This window comes from Dendropsophus ebraccatus, chromosome 9 (genome assembly GCF_027789765.1).
Source record: "Dendropsophus ebraccatus isolate aDenEbr1 chromosome 9, aDenEbr1.pat, whole genome shotgun sequence".
NCBI lineage: Eukaryota > Metazoa > Chordata > Amphibia > Anura > Hylidae > Dendropsophus > Dendropsophus ebraccatus.
This window is the reverse complement of record NC_091462.1, coordinates 54222623-54243910: the sequence shown is the minus strand read 5'-3', so window position 1 is coordinate 54243910 and position 21288 is coordinate 54222623. Positions and strand designations below refer to the sequence as shown.

Here is a 21288-nt window from a genome sequence, read left to right as displayed (position 1 = left end):
TTTTTTAATCTAAACTATTAACTTCACTGTTAATGTCAGTGGTAAAAGAGAATTTCCTGACAATGAAGACTACAATGTGATATTTTGACATGTATGTAATATTATCTGACAATGGTGATTCTTTTTGATAGGAAGCGTGTCAGATACTTCTTCAGCGTCTACAAACAATCATCACTCTGAATCCTGGAGCAACTTGGCCAGAATATGTAAGTTATTTCCACGATTAATGAATCATATGTACAAGATATAAAACCCACCTCCAGAAAAGCTCATTGTCACATGCTCCTCTATGCTTGGCCACCTTATGGATGAACAGCCATTTGCAAGTCCCAGGTGCCGGGAAGGGTGGTAACAAGGGGGTGAATCAGCTTATAAATAGGAGCCATAACATTACAAGTACTCACATTGTAAAGCCGACCTAAGTGCCCACAAGTTAAACTGCTGTCTTAAAGGGAACCTGTCACCCCCCGTGCCGGGGTGACAGGCTCCCGACCCCCCGTTAGAGCCCCATATACTTACCTAATCCCGCCGGGTCCCGCTTCTGGAGGTGGTCGGGTGACGGAGATCTCAGCCGCTGCAGCCCGGCGCGCGCGCTGAGAGATGAGTCCAACGCTCATAGAGAATGACGGAGCGCTGGACTCTCCTGTCATTCTCTATGGGTGTTGGACTCATCTCTCAGCGCGCGCGCCGGGCTGCAGCGGCTGAGATCTCCGTCACCCGACCACCTCCAGAAGCGGGACCCGGCGGGATTAGGTAAGTATATGGGGCTCTAACGGGGGGTCGGGAGCCTGTCACCCCGGCACGGGGGGTGACAGGTTCCCTTTAAGTGTCCAACAATTCCATTCCTTACTTGCTGTTTAGATCTTCCTTCTACATTTGATTGACAGCCTCTGGGCTGTATTCTTTATAGCACTGAAATGCTGGGCACTTGAGGTGATCAGCCCCACCCTCTCGGCACTTGCTGCTTAATAGCATACATGAAAACACAAATTGCCTCAGAAACAGAAGTTCACAAATACATGAAGGTACTTTTAACTCCTGCCTGCTATCATTATTAGTTACACTATGTAAAATCATTAAACCGCTGTGTATAGATGGAGGTCCAGAGATACTCTTGAAACAGAGCTACAAAATAAATGATAATACAGGGTGGTCCAAAAGTTAGTAGAAAATAATAACATTTATTTTGAATTGTACATACAGTTATATTTACTAACACAAGCATAACATTGACAATTTAATTTATTCTGAACAATAATACAAAAGCCCTTAAATTTTATCAACGCAAATGCTCAAACTATTTTCCATCACAATTTACTCAGCTTTTAAGTCTGCCTCTTACGCTTTGACAAACATTCTTGCACAAGGCTCTATGGGTATTAATTTCTTGAAATGCATCTCTTATGTCATTTTTCAAATCACTAACAATTTTTGGTTTTCGACCATAAACTTTATCCTTGAGTACTCCCCAAAAGAAATCCATTGGGGGTCAAGTCTGGTGAACATGTCGGCCTATCAAGTGGGCCTCTACGGCCAATCCATTTATTAGGAAATGTTTCATCAAGACTACTCTTTAATGTGGCAGGGCCCCATCTTGTTGGAAATAAAGGTCATTTGAAATAGGCTGTTGCTGTAACTGGGGAACAACTTGATTCATTTTGACTGTTCCATCAAAAAATATTGGTCCTAAATCACCAAAACTTGAAATACCACCCCAAAAATTGACATCAGGCTCATTTAGTTGTTGCTCTAATGTTAAATGCATGTTCTCATTATACCAGTAAATACAATTATGTCTGTTAATATTTCCAGATAACTTAGCTTAGCTTTTTCACTCCACATAATGTTATCTAAAATTACTGGATTTCTTGGATATGTTATTTTCTGTCCACCTATTTTTGGACCACTCTGTATATATAAAATGTTATATTTTATATGCTTTAGTAGCATATTTATCAACCGCCTTCTTAGCTTCTGCTTGTTTTATTCAGATAGAAGAAGCTTTCCGGCAAAGAATCTGTCTTTCAGCAGCTGGTTATTACAGGTAAAACTCTTTATTCATTGTTTGGCAGGCAATAGTACATGCGTGTTATACTGGCCTCTCATATACACATAGTTACCAATATTTGAAGATCAGGAAAGCATTTGTTTACTTTTGTTGGTTAAAGGGGTACTCTGAAGGAAAAAAATAAACTGATGTCAGAAAATTATAAAGATTTGTAAAAAAAAAAATTTAAGCTTTATAGTACTTATCAGCTGCTGTAACCCTGCAGGATGTGGTGTATTCTTTCCAGTCTGACACAGTGCTCTCTGCTGCTACCTTTTTCCATGACAGGAACTGTCCAGAGCAGCAGCAAATCCCCATAGAAAACATCTCTTGCTCTGGACAGTTCCTGTCACGGACAGAGGTGGCAGCAGAGAGCACTAAGTCACACTGGATAGAAAACTCCTCTAGGGCATACAGCAGCTTATAAGTACCAGAAGACTTGAGATTTTTAACCCCTTCAGGACTGGTCCAGATAGTGCCTTGGTCCGGTCAGTCCAGTGTAGTCTAGTCTAGTGTGTGGTAGTGGATAGACACACATGGGAGACATGGAGACCTTTTCTTCAAAAGCTACACCTATTCCTAGTATGCAGTGCTAAGCCACTCAGGAGAGGACAAGTCAGAGAACACCCCAACCCACGCTGTGAACACTTCTAAAAGGGCAGGACAGTATTCTGAAACAAGAGGAACTGATCCAGATAGAGAAAAGTTGCTACAAGCCTATGTACTCCGTCGCAGCGCAGGTGTAACCAGGTAAACTTGGCCACCTTGCTCAACTCAGATAACAAGGTCTGGGGCTTGTGTCACCCTAATAGGACAGGTCATCTGACACGGTAGGGCAACAGGTAGTATTACGACAGCAAAGGTCGAAACACAGGCACAAGTATACTTCTACTTTCAAGTATTCTTCAGTATTCTACTTCTTCTTCTACAGTCCAGGCAGAGCACATTTTTAGCCTGGGTTGGGACTCTCGGCACAAACTCCTCTCTACTGTTCTCAGCTCACTCTACTTCTCAGCACGCAACCCCAAATCAGCTCAGCTCTTCTACTCCAAAGGCTCTTAGCGCACGTCTAAAATCTATGATCAGTTATTGTACAAAATATTCTCACAGTAGAGAAGATTTTATTTATGATAACAGGACTCAGTGATAATTATTCCGGCACCTACACAGTCACTACTCAATCCTTGGGTCATCTCCCCTTTCTGTGGGTGGTGGTACCAATAGCCACAGCTCCACTCCGGACCACCGTGATAAGTACCCAAGGGACCCCCTCACAGCCCGGCAGGTCACCGGACTACGGTAACAATTAAACGACAAACCAGAATCGTTTGATCATTTCATAAAATCTGGACCTATTTTCATTGTTGATTGTTCACAAATCGTTTGAACAATGTTCGGTGTAATAACACACCGTTCAGTCATTCCTTGGTCTATCAGCAAAGAAAGGACAAGCACAAGAACGGCCGGAAGAAACGATCATCATGCTGTGTAATAGGGTGAACAATTTAAGATAGTTTTTCATAGGGGTTGTTTGAGATCGTTATCGATGAAAAATCGTCCAGTGTAATACCACCCTTACACTCTTGTGCCTTAATCTATCTTGGCTTTCACTCAGTTCACAATTCATCTCCCCTAAAATCAGGACAGGGCAGCTTTCTATATACTATATACTCTATTAAAACAGAGGATGAGAACGGGGGTGGTATATACACCGCATGCAAAATCCATTTTAAAGCCACCTACAGTTCAAAATAATAAAACACCCCTCTTTGTCTACTTCACTTTCAAGTAATTTCCAATTAATACTTCTGTGAACTAAAATCGTTACCCCTCTAATATATGCTGAATACAGTGTATGCACTTGGTAAGACCACCAACTCCTATTAACCCATTGTTGGGTGGATTCTATCATATGTGTTTCTAATAAACAAATAAGTGCCAGCAAATAATTCTTTATCATGAGATGTTTAGATGTTTCGACACTAGATTTAGCTATTTTAGATGTATATGCACAGATGCTGCACGGCTGAAGTATGTAAAGGGTTATTGTTTATTTGTGTATCACATGGATCTGTGAACCTATGGGTATCTTTTCTTCTATCCTATCATCTCTCTCTTTAATTCTTCTACTGCATTCTTCACCCACTCAAAGCGCACCTTAGATACGCTGAGGAAGGAAGTCACATGGGTAGAGGAAGTGCATGGCTCTTCTGTGTTGGACATTGTAGAGGAAGGACGCAAGCTAGAAAGCTCTCTACAGTGGTCCTCTCTAGGCCCTGGCCCTCTGCCAGGTCCCCCTACTCTCAAGAGTTCAGTCTTAGTCAGGTTCCTGTGGGAGTTGGAAGCTAGACAAGACACAGCTAACAGTTTCTGATCATTTTACTCTACACAACACTATGCAGTGTTAAAGCCCCTACAGGAGAGGACAAGTCAGAGATCATCTCAACCCATGCCCTGGACTAGGAGATTCACAGTGCAGGACAGTATCCACAGACAGCAGTAAGCTAGGAACTGATCCAGATAGAGCAAAGTTGCTAAGAGCCTAGGAACTCTATTTCGCAGCGCAGTTGTCAGCAGGGAACCCTCAGCATTCCACTCATCCCAGGTAACAAGGTCTGGGGCCTTGTGTCATACCACTAGGACGGGTCCCCCAACACTGGTAGGGCATTAGGTGGTATGACGACCCAAAGGTCAATACACAGGCACAAGTATTCTCTTCTTCTTCTAAGTATTCTTCTACCTCATCCTCCAACATCCCGGCAGAGCACAGTACTACTTGGGTTGAGACCCTCACGTCATCCTCCTCTCTGCTACTCTGATTCCTTTTATCTCTTGACACGCTACTCGGTCAGCAGTACTGTTTACTGTATCCCTATCACAGATCTGGTTGCTGTAAGTGCTGTAGGCACTTTTCCTTATTAACATCTAACTGCACTGCACACATAATGTCCCAGTGCTGTCTCTTACCCAGCACTGTTCTACCCCATTAAATGTACTGTTAGATTGTTGGTAGTCAGCTGTGGCAACTGAACTGTCCAGAGCAGGAGAGGTTTTCTATGGGGATTAATAGAAAACCGAAACAGAGTTTCTGTTTCGGCCAGAGATGTCAGCAGAGAGCACTGTGTCAGACTGAAAATAAAACAACATTTCCTGCAGGACATATAGTAGCTGATAAGTATGGGAAGACTTGAGATTTTTTAATAGAAGTAAATTACAAATCTATATAACTTTCTAATATCAGTTGATTTAAAACAAAAAGATTTTCGCTGGATAACCCCTTTAATCATTCCTCAGCACAACACACACAACATGCGAACGATCGGCGAATTACCAACGATAATTTTTCAACATGTTGAAAGACAAAAATTAACGATTTTTCATTCATCATTTGACTTTTGGGTGTTATTACATGGACAGATAATCGCTCATTTTCTATTGTTTTAGCAAATTTTTAAACAATAATCGTTCTGTGTAATAGGGCCTTCAGAGTAGTAAACACTTTTCTTCATTGGTCTGCACCCGCACAGCACAGTCTCAGTGCTGTCTCTCATCAAGCACTGCAACACCAATAAAGTCCCAGTGCTGTCTTTCTTTCACCCAGCACTGCAACACCCATAGAGTCCCAGTGCTGTCTCTCACCCAGCACTACTACTCCCAACAATTTGTGTTTTTAATTTGTTAGTTCACAGACTAGGTAATGATTCCCACTTTTCTTTGCTACTATTGGGGGAAGAAAACACAGATGTATAATACAGTACAGGAATACTTTTTCTCTCCCAGCTGGGACTATAGTCTTAGTTACAACATACAGTGAAGTAGGCACTTTTCCTCATTGACCTCTACCAGCACCACACACATAAGGTCCCGGTGTTGCCTCTCACCCAGCACTGTTATTCTCCAGTAGTTTGTACTGTTAGTTTGTTAGCTCTCAACTCTGGCAACACTTTTCCCCATTGGTTTCCATCAGCCCAGTCTGGTTAATTAATTACTTGTCTATTTTCCTTTGGATTTCAGCTGGGGTTATGGAGACATGCCAGTATAGCCAAAAGTTCTAAATTGACTTGCTGCTCCCAGGCAACCCCCAGAGACTCTCTGTATGCCAGCTGTTTACCACACATGCCTTAGGGCAACACAAACACACATGGAGTTTTAGCTTCCAGTCCTTAGCCAGGAGCCTAGTAATTTTGCTCTGGGCTCAACCAACCTCCAATAACCTTTGTGCTGTCTCTTATTGAGAGCCAAGCTCCTCAGTCTTTTATTTGCTCCCATCACAATGTCTTCATAGGACACCAACCCTAGTGGCCACCCGGCTATGGTCCGGCCACCCTGCTCACCGCAGAGATCCCTCCGCTTCTCACTGCCGCAGCCACCGGCCATCTCTCACCCGACAGGCAGGCTCAACTCATTGTACCGCTGTGGACGGCCAGATCACATCCTGGCCCAGACACAAGCGTTGGCAGCCCTGAAACTCAGTTAGATGCCGTACACATAAGGTTCCCATGTTCCTCTCCCTCCTGGATCCCACCGCATGTCTAATAGTGACTCTCACTTAATGGAGCCCCATGTCGGTTTCCGCACTAATTCCAGGCTCTCCAGGTACTAGTGCGATCAGCAAGGGGAGAGCTCAGCTTAGCTCCTCCGTTTCCCCTGCATTTCAATTATTTGCATGTCTACTGTGATTGGCTGGCTAGGGCTGTGCTGTGTAATATTTGAATTTCTGAACATTCCACCATTCATCACTATAGGGAATTTTTGGTCTTTAAATGCAATTTTCTTATAAAGACAACTCCAATTGAAACCAAAAAAACTTAGCACACCTGTCACCACTGAGGGCTTTAAACAGAGTTTGTAATGCACACCTTATATACAGTATTAGGCTATGTTCACACTATGTATATTTCAATCAGTATTGCAACCAAAACCAGGAGTGGATTGAAAACACAGAAAGGCTCTATTCACACAATGTTGAAATTGAGTGGATGGCCGCCATTTAATGGCAAATATTTGCTGTTTTTTTAAAACGGCTGTTATATTGAAATAATGGCAGTTATTTACTGTTATATGGCGGCCATCCACTCAATTTCAACATTGTGTGAACAGATCCTTTCTGTGTTTGTAATCCACTCCTGGTTTTGGTTGCAATACTGACTGAAATATACTGACTGAAATATACTGACTGAAATATACGTAGTGTGAACCCAGCCTCAGAGTATAAGTACTGTATTATCATTTAAAATTGTAAAAAATAAACCATTCAGTGGAAGTAGTTATGATGTTTAGTAAATCTTTTGTTATAGGATTCCTGATCCAGTCTTCAGCTGGGGCCAAGAAAATGGTGTGGAAACTCCCGATTTTATATTCGGAGCAGCATGCACCGAGGTGGAGTTAGACTGTCGAACAGGAAACTATAAGGTATCATGAAAAAATAAATTTTTTACACTTTGACCTAAATATTAATAGTGTTAACACTCTCAATGAGTGGAGCCGATACCAAACACAGGCAACGCTTCCCCCCCCCCCCCCCCCCCACATCCTCTGAACTCCCCTAGCTAACCCACGGTCTACATATATGCCTTAGGTCGTCCAGGGGTTAAACTCTAAATATTGCGAAATTATCTGGCCCAGGGGTGTGCTGAAAAAGAAGAAAGGGAAAGAGGCGCTGCAGCCCTCACAAATGCTGTAGGCCACACCTCATTGACATTGCTCCGCACCACCAAAATAAACTTTCCTTTTAGCCTGAATGCTGGCCCCAGGAGACAGGCAGATCTCAGGAGCAGACATGCCTTAATGAAGACAAAACAACACCGACGGTTTGGAAGAGCTTTGCGTCAGCACAGATTTGGTTTAAGGCTATGTTCACACTACGTAAAACTACGGCCGTAGTTCTCGCCGCAGAACTATGGCCGTAGTTTTGAGGTGTGTGACATAGCCTTATGTTCAATGGGATCCCGGCCGGAGCGTACACACATCGTATGCGCTCTGGCCGGGATCCCATGTGGCGCTGGAAAAAACTGACATGTCAGTTTTCTGCGACCGGAATTCAGTGAATTCCGGGCGCAGAAAGACCTGTCAGTTCACACAGTGAAGCGAGCGGCTCCGGTCGCTTCACTGTGTGCTATGGGAAGCTCTGAAGCGGGTGCGCGCTGATGCGCCCGCATCAGAGCTCCGCGGCCGGAAAGATCACTTAAGTACCGGCCAGGATGATCCGTGCTAAGACCGGCCGTTCCGTGACCCGGCCGGGGTCACGGAACGGCCGTTTTTTCACGCAATGTGAACATAGCCTAAAGGTGTATTACTATGTGGACAAGTTATGCTCTATTTACAGTATCCACAGGATAGAGCACAGCTAAGAGATCAGAAGTCGGACCCCCAGCAATCTCAATAACAAGGACCCTGAAATCTGGGTGGCATGCACACTAGTACTTCATTCATTCTCTAATGAGTCACATTTGTTGTGGCTTTCTTGTGAATGAATGGATCGACAGTGTGCATACTCAAGAATGTGGGGAACCCCCTGTGATCTTTAATGTAAGTGTTATCCTGAAGCTGGGGAGTAACATGTCCAGATTCCCTTTAAACAGGGAATCAATCAAAACTATACTGTGTGAACTGTTTACGTATTTATACTTTTTTTTTTTTATTTAGTTTTAGTATTATTATTATAGATGAGCGAACCTCCAGCATGCTCAAGTCCATCCAAACCCGAACGTTCGGCATCTGATTAGCGGTGGCTGCTGAAGTTGGATAAAGCCCTAGGGCTATGTGGAAAACATGGATATAGTCATTGGCTGTATCCATGTTTTCCAGACAACCTTAGAGCTTTATCCAAGTTCAGCAGCCACCGCAGCCACTTTCGGGTTCGGATGCACACGAACCCGAACCCGGTTCGCTCATCTCTAATTATTATTAACTCCGTTTCATTTTTTCGTACAGACTATGAGAACAGATGTTGTAATTGATATCGGCTCCAGTAGCAGCCAGGCTGTGGACATCCAAGAGGTAGGTAAAGGTGTCTAAATTTAGGTAGCTTAGTAATCACCTACATAAACCACTTTCATTACCTGTGGCGTAACACTGAAAATTATTTAGTAGAGATGAGCGAATCTCGAGCATGCTCGAGTCCACCCGAACCCGTTCGTTCGGCATTTGATTAGCGGTGGCTGCTGAAGTTGGATAAAGCTCTAAGGTTGTCTGGAAAACATGGATACAGCCAATTACTATATCCATGTTTTCCACATAGCCTTCGAGCTTTAACCATTTTCAGCAGCCACCGCTATTCAAATGCCGAACGATCGGGTTCGGGTGGACTTGAGCATGCCCCAGGTTCGCTCATCTCTATTATTTAGGTATCACATAATTGCGCACATTTATTATGCCCCATTTGCCCAAATTCTGACTCCATATGTACTAAAGTTGCTAATCTCATTGCTGAATCATAGTAGTAACGGCTCGTCAGCCCTCAGCTGTCTCGGGAGATGTGGCTGGATCTTGTGTCTGAGCTCTAGACTTGTCCATTGAGTGATGTCACCACCTCTGGTGAACCCCTACAGTCTACATCACCACGTCTGACCAGCTCCTACAGTCACCACCATTTTCCAGCCCTCTGTTTTTACTTGTGGGGGGAAACTACAACTTAGACATTTAGGGAGAATGAGATGTGTTGGCAGCATACTACCGTTGTGCTGAACAATGCCACTGGCAGAAGAGCAGACAGGGAATAAATACAACAGATGCTGGCTAACTGTGTAAGGCTATGTTCACACAGCCTAAAAGTACGGCCGTTGTTGCAATTGGCAACAATGGTCGTACTTTGTACAAAAAGACACGCTGCGTGTACTTCTATGTGATCCCGGCCCGAGCATATACACATAGTATATGCTCCGGCCTGGATCCCAAGCGGCACCGCAACATCTGACATATCAGTTTTCTGCAGCTGCTATTCATTGAATAGCGGCCATAGAAAGCCATGTTAGTGCACACTATGAAGCGTGCGGCTTCAAAGAGACAATTTGTAACCGCTGTAGGCAAGGCGCTAAAGCCACAGCTTAGGGCGAGGGGAACGTGTAGGGGTGCTGTGATATGTTGAAGAGTTGAGAGAATGCAATGCATTCTGGGAATTGTTACGCTTGTTTCACACATAGTTTTTTGGAAAACTGTCGCTGCAGTTTTTATGCCACAACCAGAAGTGGATCCAACAGGAAAGAAAGTTTCTCCCGTTATATTTTTCATCCCATTTGAATTTTAATACTTTGCATTTGCTATATGCCTTGACAGCATTTTATTTTTTTTACCTGACATAGAAGTATACTTTTAATTTAATTTTAATTATATTAATTTAATTTAATAATTATAATTTTAATAATATATTGCTAAATGAAGTATTTTTACATCTTACTAAGGACTTTAATGATTTGATACTGCTTTTAACGCAGACTGTGTCTCTGTTGTCTGTATTAGCCCAACTTGTCTGGTGTACATACTGTAATGGACCTACTGTTCCTGTGTTCAGTCTAGTTCTGAATTCAGCCTTCTATCTCCCTCCCACTGGGAGCAGCAAAAACACCCACCTTTTTTGCTGCTCCCACCTGACCAATCCTTTCATCTCCTGGACCGCACATGGTGATATTGTTTTCACTTCACTTTTCATTATTAGTCACTGCATTACCCATTATTTTTGTAATAGTTTTGGAGATTTTTTCTTGTATTTTACTCATGTGCTGTGTCCGGGGTCAGGTAGGGTCTTGAGTTCGGGCTGGGACGCCAGCTGGACCAAGGATGACATTTTAGTGTTTTTAATGTTGAGTGGCATTCAGGGCTTGTCTCCCTAGGTTTACTGCTCCTGTTTTTTATGTATGTATATATGTATATGTATATATATATATATATGTATATATATATATATATACATATATACAATATATACGATACAATGAATACAGGGAGAGTAGATGCCTCCTATCACTGATTCAGTGAGCCAGCTGAGGGTGGAGGAGGCTAGTGCCCTGGAAGCAATCCCCTATTTCTCTCCTCACCTTCACGACGGCACCATAGGAGGAGGAGTTGTACCCTAGGGACAGGAAAAAGCACGAGAGGTTAAAAGCCCCTCCCCTTCCTCCCAGCACCAGTGCTTTTTCCTGTCCTGCTAGGGCAGACACGAGAGGGGGGGATCCGAGTGATAAGAAGAGATCCCCCAAGAAGAGGAACTAAAAAGGGGCAGGGGTCGATCGGGGCTTAGGTCTCCTTCCTCCCCCATCCCCTTACCAAATGGATCCGTCGTCTCACCGGGACCTCGCTCCAGATTGGAACTCGCGCGGGCGGCACGGGCCGCAGAAGTTCCGGCAGTGCGAGGTAACCCAGAGGTGGATTACTCTCCTACTGCAACGTGGTCTGGCGGCCTCCGGAGGAGGCCGTAATCCGCCCGGGACGTCAGGGAAGTACGGAGGTTCCGGAAGTACGTCATGACGTCACGTCGGCACGCCGGACCACGCAGGTGACGCGCACACGCCGGAAGTTGCGTCACTGCACTTCCGGGTCCGGCGCCATCATTCAAAAGGACGGCGCGAGCGGTTCGAATCGTCTTCTATGGAGATGGATTCCTCCGCTTCAGAAGGGACTGTCTCGGCGGTAACCGTAAGTAACCACCCTCAGTCATGCTTCCGTGTGCCGATCTCTGCATACTCAGTACGCTTCCAATGCCAGCTCTGCATAGGGGTCTACTTTGTTCTTTTCACTGTCTGGTTCACCCTATCTATATACAATGCTCAGGGGTCACCAAGGGTGATAAAACGCACTATATATATATATATATATATATGATATATGTAAGAAGTGTATGCTCATAGATTCTCGGCTCTCACATTATTTAGGAGACTAAAGAATCTACAGCTGCATCCTCATCGGCGGGGAAAAAAGCAACTCCTACAAAGAAATGTGTGTCATGCAATAGCAAGATCCCATCCAGCCATAAAAAGAACATATGTGCAGGATGCATAGGGGATATTATTAAGAAAGATAGATCCTCATTCCTCAAGGATATTAGGAAAATGATGAGGGATGAAATCTCAGCATCCATAGCCAAGACTCCAGTGGCCTCTCCTCCAGCTACTGCGCCTCTGGCTATTCCTCCTCCAATCATCCTGCCCCAGGACATACCTCCAGCTGTCCTTCCTACTCCTCCAGCCGCCTCTATGGGGGATACTACCCCTATAATACCTCAGTTAATGGACCCTGATCCCGTAGCGTCAGGCTCCATGGATTCAGGATCAACTATATCCATGACTTCCTCCAAACGTAAAAGGCATTCATCTGCCTCTTCGGGCGAATCTGGTCAGATTTCTGAATACCTAGATCTGATGCCAGACGAAGCTGAAGACAAAGAGGAAACCAAAAAATATGTATTTTCTTCTGACCATACCCTCCCACTCCTTAGAGCAGTAAGGAGTGCTCTGGGATTCGAGGAGATCCAAGAGGAAGTCACAGTGAAAGACCAGATGTTTCAGGGTCTTAAACCTAGAAAAAAGCTGGTCTTTCCGGTACACGAGACACTACAGTCTCTTATTTCAGACGAGTGGTCGGACCCGGAACGAAAGTTACGGGTCCCAGGCGAAATTAAAAGACGTCTTCCTTTTAGTGAAGAAGATTCCACTAATTTGTGGAGAAGTTCCTTTAATTGATGCACAGGTTGCCAAAGTCACTAAAAAGACACTTCTGGCGTTCGAAGATTCTTCGCAATTAAAGGACCCTATGGACCGAAAGGCAGAGAGCCTTCTTAGGAGATCCTGGGAGACAACATCCTACTCAATCAAAAATAATATCGCATCTACCTGTGTGGCAAGAGCATTACACTTGTGGATAGGCCAATTAGAAGAACACCTGAATAGTGACTGTTCTAGAGAGAGAATTGTAAACTCTCTTCCCTTATTAAAGGACGCAACGGCCTTCCTATCTGATGCCACGGCAGAGTCCGTTAGATTTGCCGCAAAAGATGGGGCTCTAACAAATGCAGCACGTAGGGCTCTCTGGCTAAAAAACTGGACTGGAGACCCCACATCAAAAGCAAAACTCTGTGGTATTCCCTTTAAGGGAAAATACGTATTCGGATCTGCCCTCGACACAATTATTGAGAAGAGCGCAGATAAGAAGAAAGCAATCCCAGAGAACAAAACGCCACAGAAGAAAGAACAGTTTAAGAAACCTAGATACCAAGAGTCGTATCGTGGCAAAGGGAAAGGAGGCCGCTGGAGCTACCCGAAGGGGGGCAGAGGGAAAAATATTTTTTTCAATCCCCGGCCCTCCCAGGATAAGCAATGACCTCTGTGCAGTAGGGGGGAGACTGTCGGAGTTCTCAAAAACCTGGGATATCATCACAGAAAACAACTGGGTTTTAAACATCATCAGGGACGGCTACCAAATAGAGCTTACTCATCCCCCTTCAAAAAGATTTGTCATATCCCGACAGTCTCCAGGTCCCCTACAGACAGAGATGGTGGCCAGCGTTCTAAAACTCCACCAAATGAAAGTGATTTCCCCGGTCCCTCAAGAAGAGAGAGGGTCGGGACATTATTCAAGTCTCTTCCTTGTGAGAAAACCGAATGGATCATACCGTCTAATAATAAATTTAAAACCACTGAACAAATACGTAAAGTATATAAAGTTCAAGATGGAGTCAATAAAGTCCACCACTCCATTAATAGCCAAAAATGCCTGGATGGTCTCTCTAGACCTCCAGGATGCATACTATCATGTACCAATTCATGTCCAGTCACAAAAATACCTAAGATTTGCCATAATGATAAACAAAAAATTATGCCATTTCCAATTCAGGGCCCTTCCCTTTGGGATATCATCAGCGCCCAGGATATTCAGCAATATTATGTCAGAAGTAATATCCTTCCTCCACATACAGGGCATAAATGTAGTGGCATATCTGGACGATCTACTAATAGTAGCGGAGTCCCAGGAGAAAATACAACAGGACCTAGAGAATACTCGCAATCTACTCCAAACATTGGGGTGGATTATAAACGACAAAAAATCGGACTTAGTCCCATCCCCCAGGAAAATCTTCCTAGGGATCCTCCTGGACTCAAACCTCCAGACGTCATTTCTCCCAGGGGAAAAAATAAAAGACCTAAGGGAGAAAGTTCAAAGGTTCAAAGGGAAGTTACACCCCTCAATCCGGGAAGCAATGTCCGTTCTAGGGTCAATGACAGCCTGTATTCCGGCGGTGCCTTGGAGTCAGGCTCACTCCAGAACCTTACAATCCCAAATACTGAAGGTCTGGAACAAAAAACCCACAGGTCTGGAAAACAAATTTTTCCTTACACCTCAGGTCAGACTTTCTCTCCGCTGGTGGCTTTCCAGACAGAACCTAGAAAAAGGGACATCTTGGAGTCCTCAACCAAAATACATAATGAGAACAGACGCAAGTCAATCCGGTTGGGGGGCCCAGGTAGGAACACATTTCTTTCAGGGTACCTGGGATCAAGAAACCCTGAAACAATCCTCAAACCTGAGAGAACTCAAGGCAGTTCAGATATCTTTAACATCAGCTGTAGATATCTTGAAGGGTGCTCACGTACACATCCTATCGGACAATATAACTACAGTGGCACACCTGAGACATCAGGGGAGCGCCAAGAACAACCGACTATGGAAGATCTCACAACAAATATTTTCCTGGGCCGAAACCAATCTTTTGTCCCTTTCAGCAACACACCTAAAGGGGACAGAAAATACCCAGGCGGACTTCCTCAGCAGGAACAAGGTTCACCCGGGCGAATGGTGCCTGAAAGACCATCTATTCCAACAACTAGTGGAACGTTGGGGTCAACCCCAAATAGATCTATTTGCCACCAAGCAGAACCGGAAGGTGAAAAAGTTTTTCTCTCTAAATCCAGCAGATCATCCTACAGGAGTGGATGCCTTAACTCAGAGGTGGCACTTCAGGATGGCATATGGGTTTCCTCCGATCCCCTTAATCCCAAGGGTACTACAAAAGATCAGAGAAGAGAGTCTGAAAATAATCCTTATCGTCCCATTCTGGCCCAGAAGGGGGTGGTTCGGTCTTCTCAAATCTCTAGCGTTAGAGGACCCAATCCTTCTTCCACAGATCCCAGATCTACTGATGCAGGGTCCAATAGTTCATCCGGAACCAGAAAAGTTTCATCTGTCCGCATGGATCCTGAAGAGTCCATGCTGAGAAGTAAAGGACTATCAGAATCGGTGATCTCTACACTCATGAAAAGTAGGAAGAAAGTTACTGCCTCCATATACCTAAAGGTATGGAAAGTCTTTAACTCATGGTGCCAGACTCCCCCCCAGTTTCCAGCAGAACCCAACATAGCCCAGATCCTGGATTTCCTACAGGCAGGTTTGTCTAAAGGCCTCAAACCAGCTACACTAAAAGTCCAGGTCTCGGCGCTATCAGCCGTCTATGATACAGATCTAGCTAATCACCGGTGGATCAAAAGATTCATTCGTGCGGCTACAAGAATAAATCCTACGGTAAAAAACACACATCCACCCTGGGATTTAAATGTTGTTTTGGAAGGACTAACAAAGGCTCCCTTCGAACCTATTGAGGAAGCAAATCTAAAATTCCTCTCCCAGAAGGCAGTTCTTTTAGTGGCTATCTGCTCTGCCAGGAGAATAGGGGAGATTCAGGCCCTAACCATAAGGAAACCTTACTGTACAATCTCAGAAGACCGTATAGTTCTAAAAACGGATCCCTCCTTCCTACCTAAGGTGGTCTCCAACTTCCACAGGTCCCAAGATGTCATACTTCCCTCCTTTTGCCCAAATCCAAAAAATCAACTAGAGAGGAAGTTTCATACCTTAGACGTCCGTAGAACAGTCCTACATTATATTGAGACAACGGCAACTTGGCGAATAGACGAAAACCTCTTCCTACAATTCCAGGGGAAAAATAAGGGAAAAAGGTCATCCAAAAGTACTATTGCCAGATGGATCAGAGATGCTATTACACAGGCCTACCAGTCTCAGGACCTTCCTTCTCCAATTAAAATACGAGCCCATTCCACGAGATCAGTCTCAACCTCTTGGGCCGAAAGAGCATCTGCTTCGATAGAACAAATATGCAAAGCAGCAACATGGTCGTCTCCTCATACATTCATGCGACACTATCGACTGCAACTACAAAGCGACGAAGACTTGGCATTTGGCCGCAAAGTTCTTCAAGCAGTAGTCCCTCCCTAAGGTAAAACGTTGGTATTACTCCTATGGTGCCGTCGTGAAGGTGAGGAGAGAAAATAGGATTAGTCCTTACCGGTAAGCCGGTTTCTTCGAACCTTCACGACGGCACCAGTAACCCTCCCTAGTATTGTATATGATATATGATACTCACGTGGTGCTAGAATTACTGTTACAAAGGCACTGGTGCTGGGAGGAAGGGGAGGGGCTTTTAACCTCTCGTGCTTTTTCCTGTCCCTAGGGTACAACTCCTCCTCCTATGGTGCCGTCGTGAAGGTTCGAAGAAACCGGCTTACCGGTAAGGACTAATCCTATTTTCTGCCCTCAAGTCCCAGGGATACTTTGTTCCTACAGTGGGCCAGTTCTATATACTGTATATCTCTGCTTTCTTTCTTTCATTACAAAATGTTTTTATCTTTAAATTTACAGATTAAAAATGCATTTAATCAGGGGCTTGAACTGTTCACCAATGAGGATTTTAAATACAGTCTTCAATCAACCATGAATGGTACCTACCACAACCCAGCTGATACTGAAACCAACAGCAGAGAGCCCATAGAACTCAATGTATCTCTGCTGCCATCATCCCCGAATCTGTATATGGGATGTTCACCTAAGGTAAGCTGAAATAAACTTCTGCCATATTTCGTGACAGCCTTTGTGCAATCTTTATCTAGTCACATTAGGCGCTATTAAAGGGGTATTCCCCCCAAAATTATTTTTGCATTAATACACTGCCCATTCATAGCTTTCCATATTTCCAATATAAAGTTATTATGGATTCTGCACAGTTTTGCTGTTATCTAGATGCATTCACCCCTACGGATTGCATAGAATCATCAGACCTCAGTCCACTCCAACACGCATCCCTCCGAGATGGCATCACGTGTCCTCCTTCTCTTCAATGGGCCGGGTTAGCGCTTCTAACCCAGCCAATGTGAAGTAAAGGAGGACAGCGGTGGCTGCTGTTAGAGAGGGAGACAGTGATCAGTGAAGCTGTCACTGTCTCCTTCTCTAACAGCAGCCACCCCAGTCACCGGTACCGTGTGTGCCCCCAGCCCCAGAGCTCACCCCCTGACTGCGACCCCTCGCTGGCGGCACCCTGTCACCCTTGTTGCCAGCAGCACCCTGCGCAACCCCCCCCCCCCCCCGTGGCTCACTGTCCCCCATCTCCCCCTCAATCGCGGCACCCGCCACCCGCGCTCACTGTCCCCCCATCACCAGCGGCTCGGTTCACTAACGGCAACACCACCACCCCTCCATCCGTCCGTCCGTCACTGGCGATGCTGGGCCGCTTACCGGCGGCGCGCACGCCCCCCCCCCCCCGTCCATCACTCACTTGCTGTCAGCCGCTCGGCCAATGCGCTTACCGGCGGCCCCGGTGGCTCACTGTGCCCCTGTCACCTGCGGCTGGGCTCGCGATGCTGGGCCGCTCTGTCACTCGCGATTGGCGGCGGCATCCTCCTCCCGTCACCCGCGGCTCACTGTCCCCCCGGTTCACCTGCGGGTCCATCACCTCCGTGACCGCGGCCCCATCAACCACCCCCCACCGGCACCCGCGGCCGACTGTCCCCCCCCCCCGCCCGACACCTGCGGCTCACTGTCCCCAACCCCCCCGTCACCCGCGGCTCACTGTCCTCCCCCCCGTCACCCATGGCTCCGTCACCTCCATGAGCGCGGCCCCGTCAGCCCCCCCACGCGTCACTTACTGTCAGCCGTGGCCCACTAGCGCCCGCCCGCGCCGCCGCGGCTCATCTCAGCTCTGCTATGCCATCACCATCTCAGCTCTGCTATGCCATCACCATCTCAGCTCTGCTATGCCCTCACCATCTCAGCTCTGCTATGCCCTCACCATCTCAGCTCTGCTATGCCATCACCATCTCAGCTCTGCTATGCCATCACCATCTCAGCTCTGCTATGCCATCACCATCTCAGCTCTGCTATGCCCTCACCATCTCAGCTCTGCTATGCAATCACTATCTCAGCTCTGCTACACCATCTCAACTCTGCAGCTCTGCTGCACCATCTCACCATCTCATCTCTGCTATGCCGCCATCACCATCTCAGCTCTGCTGCACCATCTCACCATCTCAGCTCTGCTATGCCGCCATCATCATCTCAGTTCTGCTACGTCATCACCATCTCAGCTCTGCTACGCCGCCATCATCATCTCAGCTCTGCTACTTCATCATCAGACATAAGCATTGCATGATGGGAAATGTAGTTTCCTATCTTGATTATAGACCATGTTTTAGAAAAACTTGAAGATGGGAGACGGCTCAAAATACTCGGGGAGACATGGTGAGTAAGAAAAGCTAGGTTTGGGGGCATTACTTTTTTTTGCTTTTGGGGGGAATACCCCTTTAAGTTTTCATTGTAGAAGAGGTAACTAGGAAACCATTAAGTAAAACATCCCACAACAGAACAACGAAAAGACCTCATTTACTGTTAATTATAGTTATTTTAGGGTACATGCACCTTTTTATAGGGACCCTTTCCCTTTCATGACTTTAGGGCAGTCCCAGAAGCTTTTTCTATGAACCAGCTTTAATTGATAGATCATTCCCTGGTAAGGCCATCAGGGAGACAGAAGCCCTGGGGACTGACCCTATGACCTGTGGTTTGGGCAGCTTGAAATTCATAACAGGTTAATTTCAAAAGGGAAAGCTAGTAGGTTACCCTTCCAAAATCCAATTTCATAAGTAGCGGGGCCAAAACAGACACAGCATCTTTTTGGCCGTTTGACGTAAGTCTTTTAGTCTTTTTATTTTGAGGGCAAATAACCTTTTGTATTTCTTAATGACGGGCATTAATGTACAGATATCATTATGATATAATAGCTGCTATTTAGCCAAGAAAAGACGGTGAGTAAATATAGCCCATGTAACCATTTCCTATCCTAGTAAAATGCACAATGTGTTCTTCTTTACCTTTCCTGTTGGATCGAGATATCCTAAAACAAGTGACGCAACATGACAACTTTAAAGCGACTCTGTACCCACGATCTGACCCCCCAAACCACTTGTACCTTTGGATAGCTGCTTTTATTCCAAGATCTGTCCTGCAGTCCGTTTGGCAGGGGATGCAGTTATTGTGATAAAACATTACTTTTAAAATTGCAGCTCCGTGCCCTACGGGCGTATCTGTGCCCTAACTTTGTACCACCCCTCCGTCCCTCCTCCCCGCCCTCCTCATCATTAGGAATGCTCCAGGCAGATTGCCTCCTATTCCCCACCTGTGTTACCACAGCACATGGGCTGGATCATTAAGACACCTGTACAATGTTCAAACAGAAGTAAATGTTCCAGTGGCATTCCTAATGATGAAGAGGGTGGAGAGGAGGGACGGAGGGGTGGTGCAAAGTTAGGGCACAGATACACCCGTAGGGCACGGGGCTGCAATTTTAAAATAAATTTTTTTATGACAATAACTGCATCACCTGCTGAACGGACCACAGGACAGAGCTTGGGTAAAAGCAGCTATCCGAAGGTACAAGTGGTTTGGGGGGATCAGATTGTGGGTACAGAGTCGCTTTAAAAAAAAAATATGGATCGGCACTACTTTGTCAGGAGTCAAATAATGCATCTTGTGCCTTTTATTCTTTGATATCTCGAACCTATAGGAAAGGTAGGGAAGGCCACGTGCGCTATATCTTTACTGACAAAATAGATACTGTATGACTTCTGGTAAAATGTGTGACCACAAATTGTTGTGCCATATGTTCATTTACAGTATTCCTCTTTCTTTTTCATGTATTTTAGGTTATAGAAGAGGTATCGGCCTTTCTAGGTTGCTCTGTGTTCTTTGCCATAAAGGATGCTGTTTTGGCTGCCCGACAACACATAGGTTTACCTGGAACTATCCTACTCCCTGTCCCAGTTAGGCCTCAACATATTCGAATAGCTTGTGGCAACCACCTGATAGATGCAAAACAGACTTTAGATACACAAGATAACCACATATCTGAAAATACCTACAGTAATGGGACTGATTAAGAGAATCCACCAAAAGGCCTAGCTGTAAAGCTATGGATTATAAAGACTATATGCAAACACTGCGATGGGTGATGGATTCATGGACTAACCTTCTATAGAAGAGGTGAAGGATAACACAGCAAGAGAATTTAAATATAATTCAGATGGTTAGTAGGTTCTGTAATATTTAGTTATTCTGGACAATTTTGCAGAGACTTTTCTGACTTATCTGACCCATACAATGTCATCTCATAAGAAAAAGAAAAATGATGTGTAATTGTTGTTAATATAGATGTTAAATGTTCTTACCATTTGTCTTCTTTAGCTCTACATTATTGAGAGAGCTTCCTTGCCCCTAATAAATGTTGCTAAAACATCTTTTTGTATTGATGTCATACAATGCAATGTGTGAGATGGTTTCACACGGCTAATAGGCCATCATGGCTTCTCTTACCTAGCATTGACCTAGCATCAGAAGACGAGACCAAGAACCAGAGCTCATGGCAATAAATAACAAACAAAATTGGCAAAAATGAGAATATAACGGAAATGTAAGATATATTAAAGATATATATGTAAGATATAGACTGACAATCATGTCTGAGGATTCTATGACAATGATGTAATGTACAGCACATATTTCTTTATAACTGGTGAATCTGGTACAGAATGGTAGAACAACAACGCACCAGGTTCCTTCTTCAAAGTGAAAGCCATATATTACATCAATTTCATAAAAGATGTAGAGGGTGGTGAAGAAAGACTGGCATATTACATGATATAATTGCATTTTTACAGGAATATACAGAACTATACAAGATTGTGGGTGTAGTACTAACAATTCTATTCAGTGTTTTCCAGTCAGAGATGAGCGAATCTACAGTAGTAACATATCGAACGCTTCATTAGGCTCGGCCTCAGCATGTCAGGGGGAATACTAAATAGAGTTTTGAGTGAAAAATACGGTCGTATTTTCAGTGTAGTATTGTCCTCTCATAAAGAATTGACCATCAGTGCACATACAGTGAAGAAAAATGTCCATAACTGACTACAGGT

The 21288-nt window shown here is 44.8% G+C and overlaps 1 protein-coding gene across 3 annotated transcripts in view; it reads left to right on the top strand.

The window, feature by feature from the left end:
- The window catches only part of LOC138802103 (aldehyde oxidase 1-like), a 79357-nt gene extending 58763 nt beyond the window's left edge, over positions 1-20594 (top strand). For all 3 annotated transcript variants that reach the window (XM_069985248.1, XM_069985249.1, XM_069985250.1), the window contains exons 22-27: positions 132-206; positions 1992-2044; positions 7345-7459; positions 8981-9046; positions 16688-16876; positions 20020-20594. In XM_069985248.1, the coding sequence (XP_069841349.1) occupies positions 132-206; positions 1992-2044; positions 7345-7459; positions 8981-9046; positions 16688-16876; positions 20020-20253 (732 nt within the window). In that variant the 3' untranslated portion in view covers positions 20254-20594. The remainder of the gene's footprint in view (positions 1-131; positions 207-1991; positions 2045-7344; positions 7460-8980; positions 9047-16687; positions 16877-20019) is intronic.
- The last annotated feature ends 694 nt before the right edge of the window (positions 20595-21288 follow it).